Source organism: Podarcis raffonei, chromosome 8 (genome assembly GCF_027172205.1).
Source record: "Podarcis raffonei isolate rPodRaf1 chromosome 8, rPodRaf1.pri, whole genome shotgun sequence".
In the NCBI taxonomy this organism is placed as follows: domain Eukaryota; kingdom Metazoa; phylum Chordata; class Lepidosauria; order Squamata; family Lacertidae; genus Podarcis; species Podarcis raffonei.
The window spans coordinates 60,760,001-60,787,503 of NC_070609.1; the positions used below are offsets into that span (position 1 = coordinate 60,760,001).

A 27,503-nucleotide genomic window follows, 5' to 3' on the forward strand; every position below is an offset into this window, starting at 1 on the left:
GGAAACAATAACTTGCAAAAGGTAAATTCTGCGAAGTAAATCTTGTCAGGTAAATTGCCATTTTCAAATTACTTATACATTATTTATAATCACAACAAATCCTGGAAATACCTTCCTTATCCTCCTGTGTTTTGTCACATTGCCCCAACAGTGTTACTGTCCTGATTTTCCTTTTGGCTACCTTCTGAATATGTTGCCTTCCTAACCTTCCTGGACGTGGCCTGCCTGACCTTTGTTTTAGTTCCTCTCTCCTGTAGCTGACCTTGATGATTGTCCTTGTGGACCTCAGGTCTTTTGGTTTGCTCTTTAATGTGTGACCTTCCTGACCTTGTAATGTTAAAAATAAATAAAACCACCCAGTGTGTTTCTTGAAAGCTTAGTATACCCTTACGTTTGCTACTGGAACAACAACATCATACATGTGTGATGGCCCCAACCCCTTGGAATTCCCACCTCTTGACAGACATTAGACAGGCACCGTCTCTGTTGCCTTTTCAGCAGTTTCTGAAGACCTTCCTCTTCCACCAGGACTTCAAAAGAGAAACCTTTCCCAATCTGCACCAGAATTGTTTTTATTATTCAATTTCCTGTTGTTTGCTGCCCTGGACTCCTTTGGGAGGAAGGGAAGTACACCAGTCAATCAATCCCACAATAATCAGAAGGGGATAATATATTAAGTATGATATGACACAGATTAGTGAAAAATGTTTTACAAATTGTACCACTTTAGGGTCATTTAGGACACCCCAATACATAACAGGGCTGGTTAAAATTTGAATCCAGAGTTTACGAGTCAATGAAGGAATAATTTAACTATGGATACTATTAAACTCAAATGATAAGTCTTAATTCCAGTTACCTTCAGTGGAAGGGATGTTAAGTATCTTCCCAACTTTCCCATTAAAGTCAATGAGACTTTGTGGATGGCAATATGCCCCTGAATGCCAATTTCTGGGAATCACAAGTTGGGAGCGTTCTTCTGAGCTTGGATCAAACTTCTGAGATATCTACAGGCATCCATTTGTCCACTGTGAGAGCAGCATGCTGGACTAGATGAGCCATTGGCCTAATTAAGCAGGATATTCTTGTGTTCTTAGGTACTTAACATCCCAAACTTTAGCTGGAAAGTGTCCTATATTAAGTGAAAGATCTGTTCTTTGCTGCACCAGTTCTATAGGCTACCAGACGTTGGTACCAGACGTCAGCAGCTGTTAGATAATACCAGAGGCCTGTAGGATCAAAACTGGAGCTAGAAAGCACATCCTAGGTTTGGCACTGCACTTTGAGCTACTTTACACTTGAATCAATGCCAAGTTTCCCTCTGTATCACATTTTTCCAATCCTAATTTTGATTCTCCACATTTCCACATCAGTTTAGATTTTTTTTAAAAAGAAAACTTTATGAAAATTCATCAGGATTTTAGTGCATTTTTTTCCTAAAATACACATTTCTTTAAAAATGAATTTTGCCTTATATACACATTTTTTGCAGAGCTATTTCCAGAAATGTAATGCATTTTTTCTATATTATTTTTTACTAATACATGCACCACTATGCACATTTTGCCCTAGTACATGCGTTTTTGTACACTTTACTTGGCTGGAGAATTATCTTGTGAAATTCAGAGAGTGCAAATTTCTTGTATTATTCCAGAAAGTGTGAACTAGGTAGGTTCACCAGTAAATTGAATTTCTTTCTTGCTCATCCGCTTGTTTCCCTTGGTAGTCAGAGTTGGCTTTTGCCTTCAGATTGCCAGTTCTGTCAAGGGTGGATGTAGAATAAGGTTCCATGGAAAGAGAAACACATGCCCTCTGCTATACACCCAGGTGCCTGACTGAGCCAGCAAGATGGATGAAGTACCCAGTCCTTCATACCTGTGTGTATCTGTCAATAAATATATACTGGTGTGTGTGCGCCTGAGTGTGTGTGCATGTGCGCAGGCTGAGATAAAAGCTACTGTTTTAGTGGCTGGATACACTAGAAGTATATGCAATTAGGCTGACTGACAAACATCAGCATACATTATTAGATTTAAAATTCACTCCTATAATTGCTGCAGGAAATTGACTGTATCTGCAAAGCAGTCCTTGTGATACTTTGAAAATAGCATGTTTTATGTTTTCATTTGTTGCTCATAAAATGGTGTAGATATACTTGGGGTGAGGGGGATATAAATCCCAATGCTATTGAGGCCACTTATTTCCTCATCTTCATACCTATGTGCCCAAATTAGCAAAAAAATAAAAATAAAATAAAATACTCCAGTGTGAATCTAATTCATTTGTTCCTGCCAACAGAGACGGCTGAATTCTTGCAGAATTCAAATTTCTAGTCAAATTATGTTGTTTAGCCTCTCATGAATGATCTTCCTCCAGCTCTTGTTAAGTCTATTTAATTCCAGTGAAAATGCTCCAAGAGAGTGGAATCAAGTCAAGCATCAAAGCTGCCACCCATATTAGAACTAGGCCAAAATGTAGCTAAAAAGTTAGGTTTTCTTATAATTTTCTCTTTTTTCCAAGCTCCCTTTGAGATGCAGAATAACTTCTGAGAATATTCAGCAGCATCCTCCCCAATTTTACTATTTGTGAATATGGTCAAATTGTGGGTGCAATTATGGATCCATCAAATACATTTTAATATTGTTGTAAGAAACATAGATTCCAGCCCTCCTCTTTTAGCCCATTGTTTCTTCCACCCTTTTTTGTAAGCTAACAGTATAGCCAAGGAGAAATTTCCTCAGAAGACAATTTTCTGGGAATTTTCTTCCTCGCCCCCAAGTATTGGAGAATTTCTCCTAAATTCACCTACTGCAAATAGAGTGGAAAATTTGTGGCAGCTATTTTGACTCAGCCATATCATATCTTGATGAAGATGTGTTATTCCTATCAATACTATTCATATTGTATCATCTTGTATGCACTTACAAATTCGCTGTAGCTTCTTAAACTGGGAGGTGTATCAGGCATTATTTTAAGTAATTGTTCTTCTGCAAGTCCGACCATCCTGTATGTGACATTGCTCAGTTGGTGGCGAAAAGGCTAAATCCAAATGGTAATTAACCAGAAATGAGACTTTGGGGTCTGGGGGATAGTTGGATGAACTATTTCCTTCACATAGCTACAATTCCCAGAGTTCCCTGGAAAGAGGGATTGATTGCTAAGCCACTCTGCGAACTATAGCTCTGTGAGGAGAATAGGGGTCTCCTAACAACTTTCATCTCCCTCAACAAGCTACAGTAACCAGGATTCTTTAGGGGAAGGCATGACTGTTTAAAGTGACATGACACCGCTTTAAATGTATAGTGCAGATAGGGCCCAAGGTTAGAACCGGCTATTTGTTCCCAGAATCCTTGTATGTTGTTATGATACTTGATGTGAATGGCATATTTCTCTCCCTTGTGAATCTCCCTTTTGTTTTTTGTTTTTTTGGGATTAATCAGCAGCAGACATGCATCCCGGTAGTAGGACATCAAGGACTTAATTAAAGAGGGACTTCTGTAAGGCAACTCTTCCAAATTTGGTATCTGATCTAGCCTTGGCATCAAGAGAACAATGCTGGGTGAAAAATAAGAAGTAGTATTTATGAAGCTCCATGGTAGCCACTCTGCAAATGACTGTGATGTGAATATGTCACAGATAAGCTGCAGAAGCTGCTATAACCCTAGTGGTATGGGCTTTAAAGCCATCTGGTACCCAAACACCTGCTTTCAAATAACACTTCAGAGTACAAAAGATGATCCGTTTGGACAGCTTCTGCACTGAGAGAGATCCCCCCACTGGAATTTTCTCCAAATGAAATAAACAATCTGGATGAAGTACGGGAAGGACTAGCCTTATCTAGGCAATAATCAAGCTGCTTCTTCACATTCAACCTGTTGATCAAAACCATCCCAAGTGAATCTGAAATTTGGAGAAGGGAGTCTGGCAAGAAACCAAGCTGACTCTCATGGAAATTAGAAAGTTTCTTTCCAGAAGAACTTTGGTTGCAGCAGACAAAATTGTAACCCTTTATTTTATTTTTTCTTCCCGAATAAATGAGCATAGGGGGTTAATTAGGAGGCTTGAAGTTCACTTGCCACTTGTCAGGAAGCTGCATGAGTTTATTGACAACCAGACTTAAATTCCAAAGCACTGTTGCAGCAGCAGCCAAATCCTCTGTTCGGTGATTATAAATGGACATCCTCAGAAAGGTGATAGCTATTCAGTCACACTTTCCAAGAAAGCTAAATTGAGTCAGAATTAATTACGGTCATATGCCTTTTTATCTGACTCAATATCTTGAATAATAACTTTGACTTCTATAAAACTTCCGTTTAAAAAACTGCATCCATTCTCCCTATTGATTGGTAACAAAGGGCGCCATTCAACTTACGTTTTACTGAGAGTACACCCATTAAAATTAATAAACATTACTTAGTTAGGGGCATTCATTCCAATGCATCTACTTTCAGTAAAATGTAGTTGAACATCATCCAAAGTTCCATAAAGAAAGTTAAGAAATTCACCAGGGATCCCAAGATCCCTATATTTGAATTATCTACAAGGCTTTTACGTTAGAAAACATAGCTGTCTTACTAGAACAAGATTCCTGCATTTCTAACCTGCTCTTTATTTTAGGATATTCTGGAAATGCATAATAATGAAGTGATGGATATCATCATCCTTATATAACAAGTTTTTGTGGCTAGAATCATTCTCTGATAGGAAAGCAACCAAACATGGTGCTTTCATCAGAATTTGTTTGTGTCGTCAGAATTTGCTTGTGTCAACCCCTGACATCTTTTTAAAATGCTACTGTCAATCTGTAGAAACTGATTTTTAAATATTACAGCCCCCATTTGAAGGCTGCTGAAAAGTGCTTCTGCATGGTAGTGCAGGAGACATAATATTTGAAAGCCACTTCTCTGAATGCGTAAGTCAGGGTTTCAAAGTTTTAATCAGCTCTGAGTGCCATGGATCTTGTGGTCTATATGGAAATTTGGAATGTAGGGTGAGGACACGTTCTAGGAACATGAGGCAGGGTAGCAATAGAGGAGACATTTAAAGGCAGACCCTGCCTAATTTGTACTTTCAGAAACAATACAGGAACCGGAACACAGCCATCATTTAACAGTTGTGCTTCTCTGAATTTTGCAATGCAGTTCTCCACCCAAGTAATCTGTACAAAAATGCATAGACCAAAGTGTGCATTTCCAAGTGAAAATAACATATACAAATGGATTATATTGGAGGGAAACTGCTTTGCAAAAATGTGTGTGCGAGGCAAAATTGCATATCATCATCAGTGTAGGAGGAGGAATTCGTCCGAAAGTTCTGATGAATTTTCATGAGAACTTTAAAAAAAAAAACCTCAAACTGATGTGCAAATGTGGAGAACCGAATTTAATATTGGAATGATGAGAAATCAAAGACAGATTCACCATCTCTAGGCAGGTAAGGGTGGCCCAGGGGTCTTTTGTGTGAGGTGCAGGGTCTCTATACCCTTCCTCCTTTTTCTCAGATTAATTTTATACAGACTTTGCTTTCAGAGCAGTTGGTACATTGCAAAACAAAGTGCCAGTGAGTCCCAGAAAGAGAGAGAAGTCATATTAATATTAGTTCTTGGACAAAGGTAGGTGTGTGTGTGTGTCTGTGTACAACAGCAGTAGCTGTTGCAACAGATTGCAGATGTGACACAGGGCACAATTCAGAAAACTCTATTGGCACCTCATAGTTCAGAGAAAGTCCTGAAAGCAAGAGCCAGAATTTGTTAGCCTGTTTCCCTCTGAAGTCAGCCCAATTTTTAAATCTCAAATTACCGTATTTTTCTGTCTATAAGACGTTCCCATGTATAAGACCACCCCATTTTGGGGGACTCAATTTTAAGAAAATGAGGGGAGATGGCCCAAAGTTGTTGAGCTTCTCCCTCAACGCAGCTGCGGGCAGGAAACACTCCCTAGAACGTTTCCTGCGCACAGTGGCATGGGGGCAATTGCACTCCCACCAATCGGCTGGCTGGTGGGCGCGCCGCTCCCCCCCCCATGCCACTATCCATGTATTGGGCAACCTTGTCTAATACACGAAAAAATACAGTATTATATGCAAATTTTACGCAAATTTGTGCCATGAGTCTATGACTCAAGTTGTTTAAGTTCTCAGAAATGGCTCAGGCACTGCACTTTCTCCCACTTTGTCTCAAGACCAATACTCTGGTTTCCTTGAAATATATCGGGGGAGGGGGGGAGAATCAATTAGACCTTACTTGAGGTTCATTCCCACCATGTAGAGTTAAGCCTATCAATGAGTGGTTAGAGGGTAGGGCAAGTTTGTTTTCTTTTTCTTTTTCTTTCTTTCCTTCCATCTATGTCTTCTTAAGCAAAGTATTGTTGATTGAAATTATTTATACAAAATGGTTGCCTTGTGTTAATTAATAAGACTTCATGCTTTTTGTACAGTGCATATATTTCTTTCTTTAAATACAACTAAACCACTAACAAAAACTAGTACAATGTAATTGCTGATCATGTATCTCTTTGTTCTAGACACTTTTATAAAAGAGTATGTATTATGTATGATGTGACCTTCAAATGTCATGGATGTGTTGTGCAATAAACTGTCAATATTTGTGGTTATAAGGTACTAGATGACTTTTACAATAATTGGAACAGCTATATTAAAAGCTCCGATCACTCAGCTGGTTAAAGAGAAAGACACAGGCCAGTGTTCATGAGGGACTTTCCTTCTGCCAAACTGTTAAATGGATAGTATTGTAAGGTGTTTAAGGAGGCTTTTGTTTGTTTGCTTTAAAAAGAATACAGCAATTTCAGCAGGGCTAGGAACAATAATTTTCGTTTCAGCAGGCACAATTTTCAGAACATGGTTTGTTCCTTAAGGGACCATGGTTGCGCCAACACCATGCATTTACACACATTTCAAGACACCCCCCCCCAAAAAAAAATTAATCCTGGGAACTGCAGTTTCTTCTAGGTGCTGGGAATTGTAGCTCTTTACCACTTAAAGAGCTCAGTTCCCAGTGTTCTTTAGGAGCTGAAATGTGCTTTAAATGTATGGTGTATACACAGCAAAGCTTTGTTTTTCTTTTTTGAATAAAAAAGTTACAAATGATTTTTTGCACTTTGCCGCACACCTTAAAGCAAAATGAATTGGAGAATGGGAGAGGAGGGGTGGCATCTGGTTTCTGAATTATAATAATGATTGGATTTTCACATACTTAAAAGAAATTGGGAGGGGCATGGGTTATCATTTGCCTTTACATCCTCCCTACCCTCTATCCTGCACAAACCCTTCCATGATGAACAGGAGCACAACTTCAAGTGAAGCCAGCTTACATTTTTCGTTTGGTGATACTTTCAGATCACTATGCAGCAGAATCCAGTGTTTACAGTTCAGTCAAAGGGGCAAAGGCCATCACCTGCAAGTTACGTTAAGGGTCAATTGTGTATTCCAGACTTTGGGGAGACTAAATTTTGAAAAGTCATCTGAAACTGCTTGGCAACTTGACCATGAAACAAGCCAACAGATTACAATTTATAATACATGTTGTCCACTTTTACTCACTTAACCTCAATTCTGTCAGTTGCACAGTGGCTCATAGGATCCGACTAGAAGACCCATGCCCAAAATGTTGCTGTAGAAGCAGCAAGTAGCTGTTGGTACTGTTTAAGCTACCTTACTACCAGATCAAATTGATGCATCAGGTCTTTTTAGCCACCCCACTCCTGGAGTTTGTTCAACACAAAAGGATATCTCTTGCAAATCTCATACAATCGATATTATTCTGGGCAATTCAGGTTACTTTCCAATTCTCAGTCTTTTGACTAAGATAGGCATAGGCAAACTCAGTCCTCCAGATGATTTGAGACTACAACTCCCATCATCCCTAGCTAACAGGACCAGTGGCCAGGGATGATGGGAGTTGTAGTCCCAAAACATTTGGAGGGCTGAGTTTGCCTATGCCTGGACTAAGACATAGTACAGCACCTGAAATTTGCAAAGAAGTGCTTCAGATCTAGCAAATTACCCAAGAGAATCATGAAAAAGACTTTTTAGGCCTTTTCAGCTGCTTTCCTCCACACATTTGTGTAGGTGGGTGGATGATTTTAGTGTGCTGTTCCCAATAGTTGTGTGTATATTGTTTCCACACTATTCCAGATCATGTGGAAGCCTGTGGGTGTACACAGAAGTTCCCAACAACAAAGGGCATGGCATCAGGGCAGAGCCATGAGATGAGGTCCCACTTCCCCATGCACACACTAGTTTGTGGATGAGACCTTTTGAATAGGACTCTCCTGAGTTACAGTTCTGTTGCCTTAAGCTGCTTTCATTAAACAAAAATGTATTGGTGTCTGTGTGTGGATAGGAGACTTTTTCATAGTGAGTTCTACCTGGTAGATAAGGTTGGCATCAGCTTGGAAATATATTTGCAAGGTCTGTTCCATTAGAGTAGGACCTTTATGCATAAAGGCCAGCAGTGCAGTGAATTAAGAGGCATGGAGTATGAAAAACCCTGCCTCGTTGAGTATTTGCTATACCAGTAAATACATAACTGCATCCTTCATTCAGCAAGTCTTGCTTTCCCAGTTACTGATAAATTGTTTAGAATGTTTCCAACTTCCTTTTCCTCATGCATGAGAAAACTCTTAGCTCACTTGCAGCCTGAGAGTATTGACTATGATTATTTGAGGCTTCTATGTTGCTGCTGCTGCCCTGGGCTTCCATGAGTGGTTTTTCTATATGGAAAGTCCCATGCTTCCCCTTCCTTAAATCGGATGTGTTTTCAAAGCTAGTATATCTGACATACTCACTCAGAATGCACTCCTCTGAAAAGCAATGCAGTCTGGATCTTTTGTTTGCCTGTGCCATTCAAGTGACTAACAGGAAAATCTGAAGTCTATATTTTTCACTTACCAAAAGAGCATTTTCGTATAATCTTCATTTCTAATTACACAAACAGGACAGAGCTATTTTCTCCTCATTGGCAGGGCTCTGTTCCAAATCGACTCTAAAATAGCTCTTTGTTTCAACAAATTCTTTGCCGATCCATATTAATGCTTAACAGTGTAGCATGACCATACATGGTCACTTTAAAAAAGCACCCTAAATCCTTTGATAAAATAACAAAGGCAGCAAGTTGTTAAAAGGCCCAAAATGCTTGTGTCTTTTTCAGAATATTTAATATAAGGTCGCTTGTTAAGTACCAAAAGCATTAGTTATGAGCAAGTAACTCTGACTTGAAAAAATGGAGGCGATGGAACATTTTTAGATTTCAAACAGCAGCTAAAAGCACATTTTTTTGCTGTTCAATACATCCAACCAGTGTTATATGATTTTTCAAGGTTGTGTATTATCATTATAACTAAGGCTGTGTACATGTTCTCATTTACTCTTGCTCCAGTGCACTCCCAACACTGGTGTTTGAAGCCATGTACACATGAGGTTAGCCACAATCCATAGATAGACTAGTTTCTTGAGAAATACTGCTGTGTGATGCGTTTCCCCTAAAACCAGCTTCCATACAATCTGAAAATGTAAACTGTCAATAAGCTGAGGTGTGCACGTTTGAGACATCCATTGTGCATGCCCAGATGACAGCTTCATTGAGTAGGGGTTTTGGGGGGGTTGTAGGCCGAGGCAATGCACATCAGGTGAAGACATGTCTGCTCTTTCTCTGGTGTTTACAGCAACATATAAAACACTACTTAAAATACATAGGGGGTGGGCAGAATGACCTCACTGCATTATAAACTGCTAATTTGTACGTAGTCTAATTTGTACTTTCCACACTGTCCTGAAAGACCTACATTGGCTCCCAGTACGTTTCCAAGCACAATTCAAAGTGTTGGTGCTGACCTTTAAAACCCTAAACATCCTCGGCTCAGTATATCTAAAGGAGCGTCTCCACCCCCATTGTTCAGCCCAGACACTGAGGTCCTGCGCCGAGGACCTACTGGTGGTTCCCTCTTTGCAAAAAGTGAGGTTACAGGGAACCAGGCATTCTCGGTAGTACTCTTCTCGGTAGTAGCACCCACCCTGTGGAACGCCCTCCCTTGTCAAAGAAATGTCAAAGAGATGTCAAAGAAGTAAACAACTATCTGACATCTAGAAGACATCTGAAGGCAGCCCTGTTTAGGGAAGTTTTTAATGACTAATGTTTTAATGTATTTTAATCTTCCCCAGAGTGGCTGGGGAAACCCGGCCAGATGGGAGGGTATAAATAATTATTATTATTATTATTATTATTATTATTATTATTATTATTATTAATTGATAGTGTGCAATATCCAGCCTATTTGTACAACAGCCATTCTGCCAACAGGAGTCACATTCTTAGTGTAGCAGGATTCCTGAATCCAACAAGTATCTTGTGTTTGTAAAAGATGTTGCACAACCCCTAGCACAACTGCTGACCGTTCATGCATTCCTGCTTATGCAGCAATGTCAGGATTCAAGCATCTTGCACAAAATTGTGTTGGATCTCACCCAGTGTCTATCCCTTAGAACTTATATCTTTCATAATTTTGTGAATAATGTTTATGTACCACTAAATATAATAGTGAAAATAACAAAATTATGACTTCTTAGATTTTTCAAGATCTGACATTTCATAATAACTTTATCTCTTTCACATGTTACTGAAAGTGGCTAATGAGGAAGAACCTTCACTTCTTACGAATCCATTATTTGGCGTGAAACACTTTTGCTTTATGCCCACAAGGTTTGTGTGTGGCTCATCCTTTGCAAGTCAAAAGAAGGAAAAGGGTGAATGAGTCACTCATACTTCCTCTTTCATCACTACCTGCAACTTGAAGAAGAGCCTAATCAATATTTCTAAAGTTGAAAAGGCTATATAATTTTTCATTTCTACCCAGAAAAGACTTTTCATTTCATTATTTTCATTTTCATTTCATTTCATTATAATTTTGATCTCAAAAACATAGTAGAAGGAAATGAACTTGGATATTCCACACTCAATGCCAACTTCTATCAATTATAACTTGAGGGTCCTCAAAATCTCAAATCCCACAGGTCTTTGACCCACAAACATGGTTTTTCTACTGTGTATGTTTGTTCATGAACATTCCTAAGCTGTTGCAATCATACTCCCATAGAGCTTAATGTACTCCTGCTATCCTACAGCCTGCTCCTTATAATGCCCACTGTACAAATATTACTTGGCTCCTTATATTGCCCCAGCTGCCTGTAATCCAGATCTGTCACCAAGTCTTGTGATGAGGGAACAACCAAAATATCTTGAGCTGTGGGAAATGCCGAAGAAGCATAATGAGAGTCTTCTACCTCAATGCAGGGACATCCCCACACAATACCACATTAGGGGCCCAATTTTGTATAATTATGAATTCAGTTCAAGTATAGTACAGTCTAATCTTGGGACATCTGCTCAATTCTATTTGCTTCCTGTGTTATGACTATAGTTGCAAGACCACTGAAGAGTTTCATTTGTTTGCTTTTGTGTGCTTGATTTACATTTTGACTATGCGGCTCTTCCCCTTTATTCCTTACCTTGTTTGAGGGCAGGGAGTGTTTAACAAACTAATCAATACGGTCTTTTCTCTAGTGCCCATTACATTAGGCCTGCCCAACTGGTGATCAACCAAGCCAAATACGGCTCACCAGTTCTGTGTGGTGAATTGACTTGCAAAAAATAATAAGGGGGGGGGGGGTATTATCAAGACAGTTGTCTCTATTCAGTTTTGTTGCTTGCAGATCATGCCGGTCTACGCTATATGACAAAACTAGGAAATAATGATTTAACATTTCAAAGAGTTGAGGTTTAGAAGATCAAACGAACATTTCAAATATCCCTGTCCTGCACTGATGCTGCAGTAAGTTCTTTCGATGCATTCAAGGAAGCTCCTGGAAGCAGTGGTGGAGCTTCATGCTCTGGCACCGGGGGGTGGAGAGCAGGCGGGGCTGGGCTGGCGTGCACCCCAGGGGCTTGGCGCTCCACCTATAGGGGCGTGGCATGCCGCCCATGGGGCGCATGGTGCCCAGCGCGGGTGGGAGGCAGCCACGATGGTGCGCTGCCAGGGGCGGTGCGCTCCCCCTGCACGCCTCTTCCTCCGCCAGTGCCTGGAAGGAATGGAAAGGCCTTGAGACACCTCAGTTGCTAATCTAATACTAGTTGCTTTGTATGTTTCTGTTTGTATTATTGCCTGTTCATATTTTAAACATATTTTACAGAGGCTTTAAACACCCCTGTGCTGATACATGGATATTTTCTTGGAATAGCTCGCACTGTGTTAGTAAGGGTATTTAAAATTGCTGCCTGAATTACTTAAATAAGAGTGCAATCCTATACCTGCTTATTCAGAAATATGTCCCGCTTTGTTCAATGGGGGCTTACTTCCTTGTAGCTGTGTTTAGAATTACAACACAAATCATCATCATCATCAACAACATCAACATCTTTATCATCTGATTTGTATGCCACCTTTCTGTACTTAGAACCATGCTCAAAGCAGCTTACAACATGAAATGATTTACAGAATTACAAAAGTAGTCATAAACAATAAATGAAGCACATCATAAATAAATTGAATATTGGGAGTGAAAGAACTGAGTTCTGTGGAAAGAGAATGATGAAAAGTTTCAAACCTGTAGTATTCATTGACCATGTAGAGCTATTCATTCAGGTAGCTGCAACTTCCAGCAGTTTAGAGAAGGGGGTGTATTTATGTGAAAGAGAGTCAGAGAGACAGGCCAAAAGAAAGCCCTCAACACAGCTTTAAAACCTCATGAATGTGCTCTCTGTGGGAAAAAAAAGTCCTTATAGGTATGGCCCCACTAGAGGAGCTATCTACTGTATGTCTACTTAAATCTAAAGGACAACTCTTCAGACCACCCACACGTTGCGCGGCCTTGTTGTTTTCAGTTTGCTTTTTTGGAGGGATTAGTTTTAAACTCCACAGCCTTCTAGCTTCACCAAAAGAAGAAGAGGGGAGGGGGGGGGAATCAGTTTTGTGTAAAGTGAAAATTAGTCTCTTAAATCTGCAAAGCGAGCTGTTTATCTTACAAATTTATTCTTTTTTTATTGGGCCACACATACCCTAGATAGAAAGATAAAAGAGAAATGTCTAACAAGCTGTCATTAAGAATGACATCTAGCAAAACATAACTAGTACTTTTATTCTGTAAATTCATCATGAGTGGCTTGTTAGCTTTAGCTATCTGTTGATATGGGGTGTCCGCCTTTTTTGCACTCTGTTTATCACAGTCAATATATATATATATAAAATTGCCTTCACACAGGCATAGTTTTGCACCACATATATGCTTCCTATATCCCAGTTTTGCATCTTAGCGTAATTTTCTCTCTTGAATTCCATATGCAATACTGTGTAAATACTGTGACAATTAGAAGTCCTTGAGGAATTGAGAAATATAAAATAGCCTCTCTCCATGTCTGCTTGAAAGACCACATAGATTCTGCATTATGTTACTCTTAAATCCTGTGAATAATTAAAAATGTCTGTTGCTAGCTTTCTAACATATACTTTGTGTTATAACTGGCTAGCATTTCAAGCAGAACACTCAGAGAATCTTAATCAGCCATATATTTATTTTATTAACTTGTTCACTTTTATCTTAAAAAACAAACCTAAACTTATTCTTGTTCAGCAAAAGTTCATGACTATCTGTGATTCCTTCAGTAGGTGTTTTAAGCACATGACATAACTGGAAAGGCATTTGTTTTCATTTAAATTTGTTATTTAAGAAACCTATCCATTAAGTCCACATAAGTATCCCTTTGCTGTATTTCTTGTAACTATTTCTCTCTCTCTCTGGTTCAAGGCAGAGGTTCGACTTCCCACCCCCACCCCCACCCCCTTCATGCCTTGACTCATTCCTGTCGTTTGGTGTCACTCTAAATACATCTCCAGTTAGGGATTCAGTTCACATTTAATGGGGAGCCCACCTAATTCGCACTTTCTGATCCAATATGTGAAATGCAATACAGCTGTCCTTCGAAATGTGCACTTCTCTGAATTTTGCAATGCAGTTCTCCAGCAAAGTGATTTGTGCAAAAATGCATGGACTAGGGTCAAGTATGCATATTAATGCACAAATTAGTGCAAACAGCACACACAAATTCTTTATTTGAGGGGAAGTTGCTTTGCAGATATGTGTATATATTAGGAGAGATTCGCACTAAAATGCTGATGAATTTTCAAGGATTTCAAAAAGAATGCGAATAATTATAGCAACCATTCTTCTCCTGGCGCTGTACTGAGGACCCAGAAAGGCAGAGCTGGGAGAGACTAACTCCTCCAAGCTCTCTTGACCCAGGTCTCAGGGATGCAAAGCAAGTTGGCCTCCTCACTTATGATTAAATCATAGATAATCTATTTTGAGGGATGCGGGTGGCGCTGTGGGTAAAACCTCAGTGCCTAGGACTTGCTGATCGTAAGGTCGGCGGTTCGAATTCCCGCGGCGGGGTGAGCTCCCGTCATTCAGTCCCAGCTCCTGCCCACCTAGCAGTTCGAAAGCACCCCTAAGTGCAAGTAGATAAATAGGTACCGCTTTCTACTGGGAAGGTAAACGGCTTTTCCGTGTGCTGCGCTGGTGCTGGCTCACCAGAGCAGCTTCATCACGCTGGCCACGTGACCCGGAAGTGTCTTCGGACGGCGCCGGCTCCTGGCCTCTTGAGCGAGATGAGCGCGCAACCCTAGAGTCGGTCACGACTCTAGGGGTACCTTTACCTTTACCTTTAATCTATTTTGACTCAACCTGGAATTCAGGAACAGACCTGTGGACAAACTGGTTAAGCCTACAAGGAACCTTTCAGAAAACAAAACCCAGAAGAGTGAAAAGGCACATAATGTCTAACTGTTCTATTCTTCAACCCACCTCAAAAAAAACCTCCCTCATCCCACCTCTTCCTGGGTAATAGGGTCACCCCACTCTCTTCTAGGCTATTTGATGAATTTCCTATTGCTAACATTGCCAATGAAAAATGATGCAATAGAAAGCCTTCACAGTCCTAGTGGAAAACAAACACAAAAGAAAACTTTGCATATCCACAACTAAAATATATAAAAAACCCACCTGCAACCAAAGCACGCTGCTCTCACCCCCTTCTCTTCTTCAGGGACTGTCACATATTCCTCTTGATTACTTCTGAACACACAGGTGAGAAAATCACCACCAGCACACCAGCACTTTCAGAAGAAAAGACACTTCTTAGCGTTCTCCTTTCCCATTTTCAGAATGAGATGAATTAATTCAGACACAGCTGAAAATTCAGTGGAAAGAACTAGAGGGAAAGTGCCCCCAACCCTATGTGGGGTATCTATCTCTGGAGGCCTAGGGAAAATCCATTTGGAATCTTCCCATTGGCACAGTGAGGTTTTTATTCAGGCTTAAGTGTCCAGGTAAATTACCATGGACATTCTCTGGGATTATGAAGACAACTCCCGTCATAGAAGGTGAGCTGGATCATTGATCCAACCAGCTCCGTACTGTCTACTCTATGGATGAGTAACCTGTGGTTGTCCTGACATTGTTGGATGCCAACTCCCCTTAGCTCAGCCAATGGTCAGGAATGATGGGAGTTGTAGTCCAGCAACATCTGGGGGACCAAAGGCTTGCCACCACTGGCCTACACTGACTAGCAGCCAGCTTCCAAGTTTTGAGGCCAGAATCTTTACCAACCACCATGGAGATCATGGTGGTTCAGCCAAGGACTTTTGCATGCAAGTGGCTTGGCCACTAAGCTGTATTCAATAGTCTGCGGTATTACCTGCTTTTGGTTTCCTTTTCATGCTCCTTTCAGCCTCAGCCAGTCTCAGGCCTTGATCATTTAATTTTCTGAAGTCTTATGTTCATGTTGGACCAGGACTTGGGAGACCTGGGTTCAAACCCCTACTCGGCCATAAAGCTCATTGAATGGCCTTGGGCCAGTCACTGCCTCTCAGCCTAACCTACTTCACAGGGTTGTTTGGGGGATTAAATGAGATGGGTGGAGCCATGTACACCACTTGTAGCTCCTTGGAGAAAAAGGTGGCATACAAATGCAATATATAAATAAATAAAATATTGGGAAATCAACTGCTTTGGACTGGACAAAATTCTCACATTCGCAACCCAGGAATCATCTGCCCCCACCTGTGTGATATAATAGTGACAGCATTCTCATAGAGAGCTATAACTTGCTATGGTTTGTGGGCAGCCGCAAGTGTAATTTCAAACAATTAGAACAAACATTGGGTGCAATTATTTCTTGAGTACCTTTAAGTCTCCTTGATTTTACCGTGAGAGATTTACGTTTGTGCTTACTCTCTCTCCTTTTTCTAAAAAAACCAACACAATCCTTTTTAATGAATTACGAATGTAGAATTCCTCCATCTCCTTGACATTCTATCTATTATCATTAGTAGTAGTAATAATTATAATAGTCTTCTCAGCACTGAAAACTTTCAACAGGGACTTCTATTTTGTTCTGTATATCTTTGCATATTGATTAACAATGAACCAAATTCAATGCAGCAAAAAAAAAAATCTTTAAAAAACAAAACTTTTTTTAGGATGAGAAAGTACTTAATAGGAATGAAGCAAAAGAAGAAATCAAACCAGCTGCTGACACAGCTGTTTCTTTTCTTGTCTAATTCAGTTCAGTATAAAGGTACCATATGCTGCTTAAAACGACGATGGGGAAGATGAAATAATTTAAGAGAATAACAAGAAAATACATGAATTGTCAGCATTCTGTCAGATTTAAAGAATGAAACAGACAGGTGTAGTATTGACATGTTTAGCTTTGTGTTGTGTTAGCAGTTTGAGTGAGAACAACTCCTTGACATGTGCTGAAATGATGTGAGAACACTCTCTATATTTCAGATATCGGCGACGAAGCTGGGAGATCTGCCGGAGTCCAGCAACCAGCTTTGCTGAGAGACAGGAGCCTTGGGTCTGCTATGAAAGACTGCCCTTACTGTGGGAAAACTTTCAGGACATCGCACCACTTAAAAGTTCACTTGAGGATACATACAGGTGAGATCTCCCTGTAGCATAGCGAATGTTTTCTAGGGGAGAAACTAATGCACATATGGTGTTGTATTGATGTGTGGTTGCTATGAAACTGAACTGTGAACCGAGAAATCCCCAGTTCAGTTCTCACCTGCCATGTATTCAGCACAAGCAAGAACCCAGAATGTCACCAACACCCCTGGCATTCTGGGAGTGACAGTATGGATCTACCTTTGAATTGTTAGGATTGTCAATACAAAGGTGTGAAGCACTCTGCATTTCTTAAAGAGTGCTGAGCCAAATCTTCAGGAGTTTAGATTTTCACCCTGAGCTTCCCGTGCTCAGAAAAGGATAGTCTTGTGTTGAACAGTTAAGAATATCAAATGTGTTTCTTTGTTCATTTCCTGGGCCCTAATCAGAGCACAGACTTGTGCAAAGGTGCCCAAAGGCTGTTTTTTACAAAATAGTTTTTGCTCCAGGAAACTCTGTAGCCGCGAGCTATCCCACAGGGCACAGCTCAGGGAAGCTCCTAGCGAATTAGCTCAGAGACTGTGCAGTTCCCTGGAGACTCCAAGCCAGCTTTTCACACACTTCCTTCTAGTGTCAAAGACTTGGATGGGAAATGGGCAAATTTTTGTAACATATTACTGCAACATTAACGAAAGCAAAAATGAAATCAAAAAGGTAGTTTTGTCTCAGCTCTAGAAATGCTATACAAAGTGTTTACCATGAATAAAAGAGTGCCTGGTTTGGACTTTCTTAATAAACACACAAACCATATTTATTTTATTTATAAAACTTCTATACTGCTCTTCTGTTTGGAAAATATACAGAGCAGTGTGCAATAATAGCAAAAATGTTTACATTTGAGAACACACACATGCAAGGCATTAAATGCGTAAGGCATAAATACTCAAGGCAAGAAAAATCACCAAGGAATAGCTCCAAGGCATTCAAAACTGATGGTTGCCTGTTCCCAAAGAAAAGTAGCCTGCTGCACTTGGCCATGTTTTCCACAATTTTCAGAGTTCCTTGTCTGGGTATGATGTGCAGTCGCCCACAACCATATTAGGGCACCTGTTTTCTAGGTAAAAAAGAAGTGCTTTTAATATGATGATTTCAGGGCTGACTCAGCCCTAACTTTATGGGTGTCAGAATTACAGCAGCATATCCCAGTTCCATAGCACTCTGGTGTTATTAGTTAATAAGCACCCAACACAAGGAAACACTTAACAAACTGCCAAGAAGATTATTATTTATTACATTTGTCAGTGACTTTATACAAGGAGAAATTCTCAAAGCTGTTTCTTAAGTTACAATGCAACAAATAAAAGCAATTTAAAACCAGAAAAATATATAGTATGTAACAAAATGAACCATAAAAAATACACAGAACTCTCCTCTAGTAACCTATTGATAAGGACAAGTCCTACCCACTCCACTAGAAGACAATCACAACCATAGGAGGCAACTTAATTACCAAAGACCTGATTAAGCAAATCAGCCTTAGCTTGGTGCTGAAAGACTTATAAGCATGGTGCCAGGCATGGAAAGACCATTCCACAGACTGGATGGTGGGGGAACCATTGAAAATGTGTAGCCACCCTCCACATCTCAATCTGGATACATGAAGAAGTACCTCTGATGAGGACTGCAGGGTCCAGGCTGGTCCAGATGGGCAAAAATCTGTCCTTGAGGTATTGCAGTTCTGAGCATTATAGGGTTTTAAAGGTCAAAATAAGCACTTTGAATTATCCCTAAAAACTTGTCCCTGGAAACTTTCTCTCCTTCTCATGTCTCAGGATGCTGAGGAAAAGCTATTGGTAGAAACTGAGACAGGATTTCTTTTTTCCAGTGGTTCATTGCACTGACACAGTTACTTCCTACAGCACTGTCACATCAGCACAAAAAGTGGTGGGGTCTGCATAGGAAGTAAGCATGGCTAACCACATGGGGGTTTTCATGTAGGAAACCATGACTGGAGCAGCTCCCATGCTGTGAGTATCATAACAAATAAGGCCTCCATGTTGATAGTTTGGAAAAGCTTGCATAGCAAGAAAGTCAGCAATCATTTATTTAAATACTCAAAGCACTGCCCACCTCTGTAGCTTCTCTAACACTGTAACAAATTTGTAGACAGCTTGGCTTTGGAAGCATGGCGATGAGCTGAAACATATAATGCAAAATAAATCCCAAAGCATTTATTGGAGATCCACTAGTATAGTTGAAAAATACATGTGTGAAATATATGACAGACGTGTGTTTAGGTGTATGAGTTATTTGACGTGATATAGATGTCTGAGGTCAGAACGTGAAATTGATTGGCAGTTGATGCAGAGCAGCCAGTGATGCTGAAGGCTTGCAAGCTGTTAAACAATAAATCTTAATCAGAAAGGACAGAATAAATGTTTAATCCAAGATTCATGGATGGAAATTACTTCCACAAAAGGAGCAATGACCACTTATTTAGCCTTTGACAGTGATTAGGCAAATTCATGGTGGATTGGTCTATGAACTATTAACTCTTAAGCTAACTAGAACATCTAGGTGCCCTGCTTGCAAACTTCTAGGGTTATCTTGTTGGGCTATGTGTGAAAGAGGATGTTGGACCTTTGGCCAGATATGGACCTTTGGCCTGATCCAGCAGGGATCTTATGAACTTTTTTATGGACATATATTTGTCTTTCTCATTCCTCCCTAAAGAAACTCCTGCTTTTGATGTGTGTATGTATGGAAATCCATGGAAGGTGAAAGTTTCAGAGCCATAAACCTGGTGTGATATCTGAGCAAGATTTCTTAGAGACTTTAAAAATTCAGAATGCCTTTGTTTTGTGGTCAGCTACAACATCATGTTGCATTTGCATACCAAGAGGTCAATGGAAGTGTTACTGAACTCAGTAAGGCCTATGCCCAAGTCTTACAGGATTGTACTGTAAGTCCCTTCAATTAAAATCAATTGAACTTTTAAGAGTAATTAATTTTAGAAGGGCCATGTTCTCTCTGTACTTGTGCTAATGGAAAATCATGAATATCCATCAAGCAATTAATTACCTGAAAAAGTAATCCAAAGATTCACTTAAAACTCAGTTAATACAATATATAAATATTTGATAATACTTTAATACTTAGGTCTAAAACAAGTGTTACTGGGGGCGGTGGGTTGGAGGGGGGAACCCTACATTTATTTATTCTTTGCATATATCTATACTCTTATTGCAATTAGGTGGTCACTTTTTTGTTTAATACACACCACTGATTGTTATTTCAGAACCTGTCCCTTTCAATTTATGGGAAATAAATATGTTCTATTATCTATAAAAATAATGCCCTAAAACTTACTAAGAAAATTATCCTGGGAAGAAAACCTGCTATTAAAAATAAGACAATGAATTCACAGAGGCATTATACAGTCTATGCAAACAACATTTGCAAAGTATTTTAAAAGCACAACAATATTAAAATAGATAAAGATCAATTTCCATTAAGTAAAGAACAAAGTATTATAAAATAATAACAAGAATATGTTGAAATGGAATGCAAGTCTTGCATGTTATAAATTTCCATGATAAACAATGTAATATCACCAATTACAAGGGTTATTAGAATTTTTAAAAACAACTTCTTATGTTCTTTGATAGAACTGGTACCAATTCTTAAACAAATGCCATATCGGTTAGTTTAGTTATTCAGGGTAAGAATTCCTCAATTTTTTTGCAGTGCTTTAGCTTCATTAAAAGTCTGGAGTGATTAAAACCAACATTTTGCTGTGTTTGGACACTGCATTAACTCAGCTGTTATTTTTGGATTTCTCAGCACCTGATGGTTAGAAAGCAATTCGGCACTAGTCAGTTTCCCAAGAATACCTGAGTGTTTGCAGGCCCATGGCTTGAATGACTCCATCCTTTTCTCAAATTCATAGGTAAGGCTGAAATATCCAACACTGGTCAGCAGCAGAAAGCCCAGGTCCTCCATAAACCCTATAGAAGAACTTTTGCATTTAGATAACTCAGCCTGCTCGTTTGTGCCTTAAGTAGCAATCCATGGCTCTTACCACTGTAGAGGTGTCCCTCTTCTGCTGAGGACAAAGTGCCTTCAAAACAACAGTGTAGTAGTTCTTTTAAGCAGTGATACTGGGTGAGCCCTTCATGCTTGCCTGCTAGGAGCTCTTTTCATCACAGCGTTCCCTCTGTGTGACATTTCTATGCAGTCTTATTTTCCACCTGCCACTGTGGTAGCCTCAGAAAGCCTTATAATACCCACCTGCCCTCATCTATTCCCACCTGCGGATGTGGTACTGGCCAGCTGACCTTTGGTGATACAACTCTTTCCCTTTGGGTTTTTCTCCTGCTATCCCTCTGACCCCCATATTGCTGCTGTTTCCTGTAATTCCTCCCTGCTTCTTTGAAGTTAATGGGCTATGCAACATTAAACTGAAAGGAAACTATGGGATACATTATAAATTAAGTTATGTTAAATCAGGTGCCCTTTTTCAGGCCAAGGGCAACATTACTTAGTAGAAAGCTGCTGGGGGCTGTATTCCACTACTGGCCAGGACTAGACTTACATACAAGCCATGCTCTTAATATACACAGACAATCACATAGAGAGAGGGGGACACAAAGCTATTTTGCATGGAAACAGGGATATATTTAATTCTCTGCTTTATTTCACCTTGCATTTTCTCCATAGACTTTGTCTTTTACAAAGTTTGTTACAAGTGTATTAGAAAGCCTTAACGAAAACCAAAAGAACTATCCTGACTGCAAAAGGCAAAAAGGAACTTGGGAACTTCAACAGAAGAATGCCAATAATATCAATTCACAACTGAACTTCAAGCCCTGCCTTACAGCTATTCAAGCTTTACAGTGCAACTGCACCTCTAAAACTGCATTTCTGTAATTGCAAAATGCAAAGGGGGCTTTTTGTATGTGTGCAATGACCACCAAATTCCCTCTCTGCTGAGATGTATTCTTCTTGCACCACCGCTTTTAGCAGAGGGAGACGTTTCATTCTCACACCATTTACACTGTTGAGCAGCTGATGGCAGGAGATCTGAAGGGCCAGATGAGAGCCAGTTTCAGGCCCACCCAGACCATGGGCCCAACAGTCACCCACTTCTGTATTAAATAAATGCAAATTGCATACTCACACACACACACTTACACTTACCCTTTTCAGAAAGCATGTGGAGGCAGGAATATTTGAGGGAAAATAGCATTATGCTCCAAAAGAAGAGAGAAATTTGTCATTGAAAATCTTTTCTTCGTACATTTCAAAGTTGAGCTAAAAGGGGCTTTCTTTTATTTCTCTATATTTCTCCAGATAACTCAATCCTTAACATTGTACCGCTTGCCTTTTCCCGACTTAATGACATCCCAAACTTTTGTTGAAAATAATTGATTGAATTTAAATTTCCTTAAAAGTTTAAGAGGTAATGTTACAGTATAAATTTCCTACCAAACACTAAGTAGGGAAATATCCATTAGTGAAATTAACTACAGTTTCTAGGTAGCTAACAATGTGGCGTATACAGTAGGGCATGGCTAATGAACACTGCAGTGGGTGATATTTCATTATACAAATTAATGCTCACATTTTAATGGGAAAGTCACATAATGAATCTCAGCTTCACTGACAGCAATTAGAGACACAGATTGTCCCCTTCTGGACAAGACACTGTTTAGCAATAAGCAGCTGTGTAAAAAGTCTTCAGGTTTGCAACATATATATGCTTTGGGGGAATTGGTGTACAGTTTATATTAATGTACTGAAGCTTCAGAGCTAAGGAGCATCCATATTTATTTCTCCCAGTATTAACTATGTAAAGACCTGTAGAAAGACTAAATAAATATCCGAGCTAGGATTTAAATTCAATTATATAGCTTTGCAAAAATTAAAACATTATTCTGTCTGTTGTGCAATAGAACAGAAGGTAATATAAAACCCAGAATACAAGAGTATGGAATAATCGTATACCTTTCCTTTGTCTTTGCTTTGCATCTTTCCCAGTCACGATAGCAAGGGAGTAAAGAGATTCAGAATGCGACTGGTATTTCTGACAAACAGATGAACTATGTGGGGAACATGTGCATGATCCAAAAATAATCCCACAGAACCTTTGATATTCCATTTGGTTTCAAAAGTGTGAAGTGAGTGATTAGAATGATAAAAGAAATTACTGAGTAGGAAGAGGCATAATAATGAACTAATTAAACCATACTGCAGCTCTTTTCTAAAATATTCACTGTGCCATTGATAAAATGGGTTATCAATAACCGCTGCATTTATTTAAAAATCGGTTTGGTATTTTTATTACAAAATGCTCACAGAGAGACTCTTCACTGTTTATTTCAATATATGTTCATAAAAATTTAAAAGCCAACCATTCTTGCTGCTGCTGCTGAATGCCACTCCTAGATGCTTTGCATGCAGAAGGCTGCAGGTTAAATCTCTTGCATCTCCAGGTAGCACTTGAAAGATGCAAGCCTTCAAACTCTAGAGAGCTCCAGCCAGTCAGTGTAGACAATACTCAGGGAGGTGGACCAAAGGCTTGATTCAGTCCTATATTTCAAATGTGAGCTGCTGCTTCTCCTTTAGACTAAGCTTACCAGACGTCCCCGTTTCCTGGGGACAGTCCCCAGATTTACAAATCAGCTCCCATACAAAATCCATTGAAGTTGACAAGTGTCCCCAGATTCATTGGGAAAAAAATCTGGTAACCTTACTTTAAACCTGCCAGAAAATTGCTCTCCAATTGGATTAATTTTGGGGAGACAAACAGATGGTGGATCTGGTTTCACGATGTGTCGAAGCAGCAAATAAATATGAAAATGAGGCTCCACTAGTGAGCAGGTTATGATTTGCCCCTTGAATCTTCTGTATAAGTATCATTTTTACCAGCTTCATACTGCACAAAACTGGTCCAGAGAGCTACTGCACTGGACTTGGGCTGATCTCATCAAATGCAAAAGTACCCAAAGCGAAGTGGCTGGTCTTGCAATCTCACCTCCTTTATGTTTTGCAGTATGCATTATTCATAATAATCAATGGAGACAATGGAATTTAAAAGCATTTCACTTTGACTGGATTGGACCCAATGGCTTTATAATATTATTTATGCTGTCATTCAGGTGTGATAATTCTTAACAAGGATATCCTTTAGTGTGCAATGTTTAGAAATAGTTTGTAAAGACACTAGTATGTTACTGAAGACTTTATTGATTCTGTTAAACATGATTCTATCACATTTGTCACTGGAAATACATTGGTAACGTGTTCAATACCTTTCCCAATAGCATGGTATACAGAAATCCTTGAGGGCTGATTAAACAACCCATTCCACTAAGAAAAATAGTGTCTGTATATGTTGTTACTTAGGACTGGCTTGGCCACTGAAAATTTGGGATATCTATCTATGGTGGCAGTTAGTTTTTAAATATAAATTAGATGGAAAAAATGCTAGAGAACTGTTTGAGGAGAAAGTTATTCATTTCCCACCTGCTGCAATGGCAGCTGGGTGAGATGAACATCTGTTCTGTTACTATTTCTTTATAAGCTGCCTTTCAGCCAAAAAGGCGGCTCACAAGAATAAACAGATATATACTAACAATACAACTGATACAAATTAAAAACATTTCAACTGTATTAAAAACCAAATGCATCTGGATTCCAGCCCCAAAGGCAAAGAAAATTCACTACCAGAATGTTAAGAAAAATAAGAATACTTAGGCAGCATCTTCCCCTTATAAAGGTCCCAGGCCGTGGGGTGAGGACAAGGCAGATGGAAAAGCTTTCCTGTAGCCAGTCAGTCAATGGGAGATGGAACAAGACCAAACAGCCTGCTGCAAGGCCACAAGGAATGGCAACCAGTAGGCTGAGGCCCAACCAACAACTTAGCTGGAGATCCTGCCCCTGCAGACAGTGGCAGATTTTGGGCTCTTAAATTTCAGCAGCGCCCTGAGCAACACTAAAATTGGGTGCCCTCCACCTCTCACACTCCATTGTACAGCATTGCTTTGGTGTCCCCTGCAACATCCCCCCCCCAGTGCACCAGTTGTGCCACCCTATGGCTGCCACTGCTGCAGAAGACACCAGCAAGCAGTTTGGTTCCCCGCCATCTCCCTCCCTCCATTCCAATGCAACCACCAGTTGCCTAAGAACGAATCAGGGGTTGATCCACCGCTTGTACTCTCCACGAGGTGGCTCCTAAACCCTGCCTATGTGGACCAATCAACTGGGAAATGGTGGTCTTAGGCCTGGTGATGTGATCAGTCCACAGCTGCAAGGAACAATATGGGTGAAGAGAAAGCAGTAAAGATGTGGAGAGCATCTTGGTCCAGGGAGATTCCTCAGGTCAGATCCTTAGGGGGAGGGTGACACTCACATGGCCTCCCTCAGCACACTAAGCCATAGGTGGCCATGATGACCAGGAAGTAGTGCTTTAACTGGATTGTATCCAACTTTTGGATTTTGTTTGTATTACTCTATAAAGGCCTGAAGATCTTGGACCCAGGGTGCCTCAGGGACTACCTTAACCCTTACAATCAAGGCTGATCACCAATATCATCTGCTGGAGCATTGTGTTGTCTTTGTTGTCGTTTAACAACCACAAGAAACTGAGCCTTTAGTGTAGTGCAGGCATAGACAAACTCGGCCCTCCATATGTTTTGAACTACAATTCCCATCATCCCTGACCACTGGACCTGTTAGCTAGAGATGATGGGAGTTGTAGTCCCAAAACATCTGGAGGGCCGAGTTTGCCTATGCCTGGTGTAGTGTTTCTCAGACTTGGATCCCTAGCGGTTGTTGGACTACAACTCCCATCATCCCTAGCTAGCAGGACCCATGGTTAGGGATGATGGCAGCAATGGCACTGCTTTAGTGTCATTGGCCCAGTCCTGGGGAACATTCTACCCACAGAGATTCAGCAGCTGTTTTCTGGGCCAACTTTTAAATACCTGCTGAAAACTTTTATATTGCCAAGGCCTGTGCAAGCAATTAAGAATGCATCCTTCCACAACGGTTAATAGACTGAGTAAGGATATACTCTCATTCTCACGTGTTCTCACTTGAGCTGAAATGAAGTGGCTGCCCCAGTTCATTACCTCCATTAGTGGGTGGCAAATTGGGGTGATCATTTCAAAAATTCTCAGAAGGGCAGGGCCTGAAACAGATAATCAGAATCGTATAGCAACCAGTGCCTCTTTCCAAGGAACTGGAAATTGTAGCTTCACAAGAGGCATAGGTTTCTGACAGCTCTTGGCACCCTTAACCAACTACGGCTCCCAGTATTCCCTGAAGGAGGCCATAATTATTTAAACTGGTATGATATTGTTTTAAAAATGTATGGTGCTGATGGGGCCTAAATACTTTGAAGCCTGAAATTTCTGAACCAAATTTAAAATAGTTTAGAATATATAGCTTTTTTTAAAAAAAACCAACACTAGGATGCAAGTGCAATTTCTAATTTGTTTGTCTTTTGGTGGGGAGGAGGAGAGATGTACAAACAATGCAACATTTTTCAGGGCACAGTTCACAGATGGCTGGTTTGGCATTTAGATCATTTCAGTGAAAGAAAACAGTAGAGAAAAAAATAGTTCCTTGTTGTTGAGGTCGCTTAGAGAAATAATTGCTGTTATTGACAGAGTGCTATTAAAAGGAGCTTCTAGAACTGTCAGACTCCTGTCTGTTTCGATGACTATTCCAGCATTCAGGTCTGCAAGGGAACCCTTGATTGCTAACAAGTGCTAGTATACATTTAAATTCACATTTATCTAGACATATTTTTCCTTCCGGGTGTATATGTGTGAATTTCTGTAAATATTTCACATATGTGCTTTGCAACCCAGAGTTCTTCTAAATCAGAAAGAGCCGTACAAGTATAGCACTGAATTAGAAATATATATATTTAATTCATGAAGATCATCTTATATGTTTTAGAACACTGTTTAAGCCAATCATTACTCTGTTGAAAAGTGCTTATTAGAGGTAAATTACACATTTTACTACTGGAGCATTAGAGGTACCATTAGTGCAAATTTAAAGCACTGCAAAAAAAACACAGTAATGTTAATTTCAAACATAGAAACTAAATATATTTTCTACCTTTTTATTGCCCGTTCTCTCTCTAATTTTTATTGACTACCTTTTATCTTAACTATATGTTCTTACTCAATACGATTGTAATGCACTGTAACGGTATTAATATTTTATAGAAGAAACTGTATTTATAGTTCTTTATTTGGAAACAATGCAGCAGGTCTGCAGATCTTTGAATCCTTCTGGAATGGTGCCCTCCAAATAATGATAAATTACTTGAGCAGAATGCCATTTGCTAATTATATCCATGATTTACTGCAGAGCAAGACTTAAATCATTCATTTCAGTCTTGCGTAACAGTGCCATAAAATTTTTAGGGTTAAAAATTGTTTCCATATGTATAATTTAAACAAATTTTAGTGCTATTGTTTACAGAAAAACATTGTAGTCATCCATTTGTTACATATTTTGCGCCCCCC

The 27,503-nt window shown here is 39.8% G+C and overlaps 1 protein-coding gene across 5 annotated transcripts in view; it reads left to right on the top strand.

The window, feature by feature from the left end:
• ZNF536 (zinc finger protein 536) overlaps positions 1–27,503 on the top strand; it is a 443,894-nt gene that overhangs the window by 254,196 nt on the left and 162,195 nt on the right. For all 5 annotated transcript variants that reach the window (XM_053400278.1, XM_053400281.1, XM_053400282.1 and 2 more), the window contains one exon: positions 16,858–17,010. In XM_053400278.1, coding sequence (XP_053256253.1) covers positions 16,858–17,010 — 153 coding nt within the window. The remainder of the gene's footprint in view (positions 1–16,857; positions 17,011–27,503) is intronic.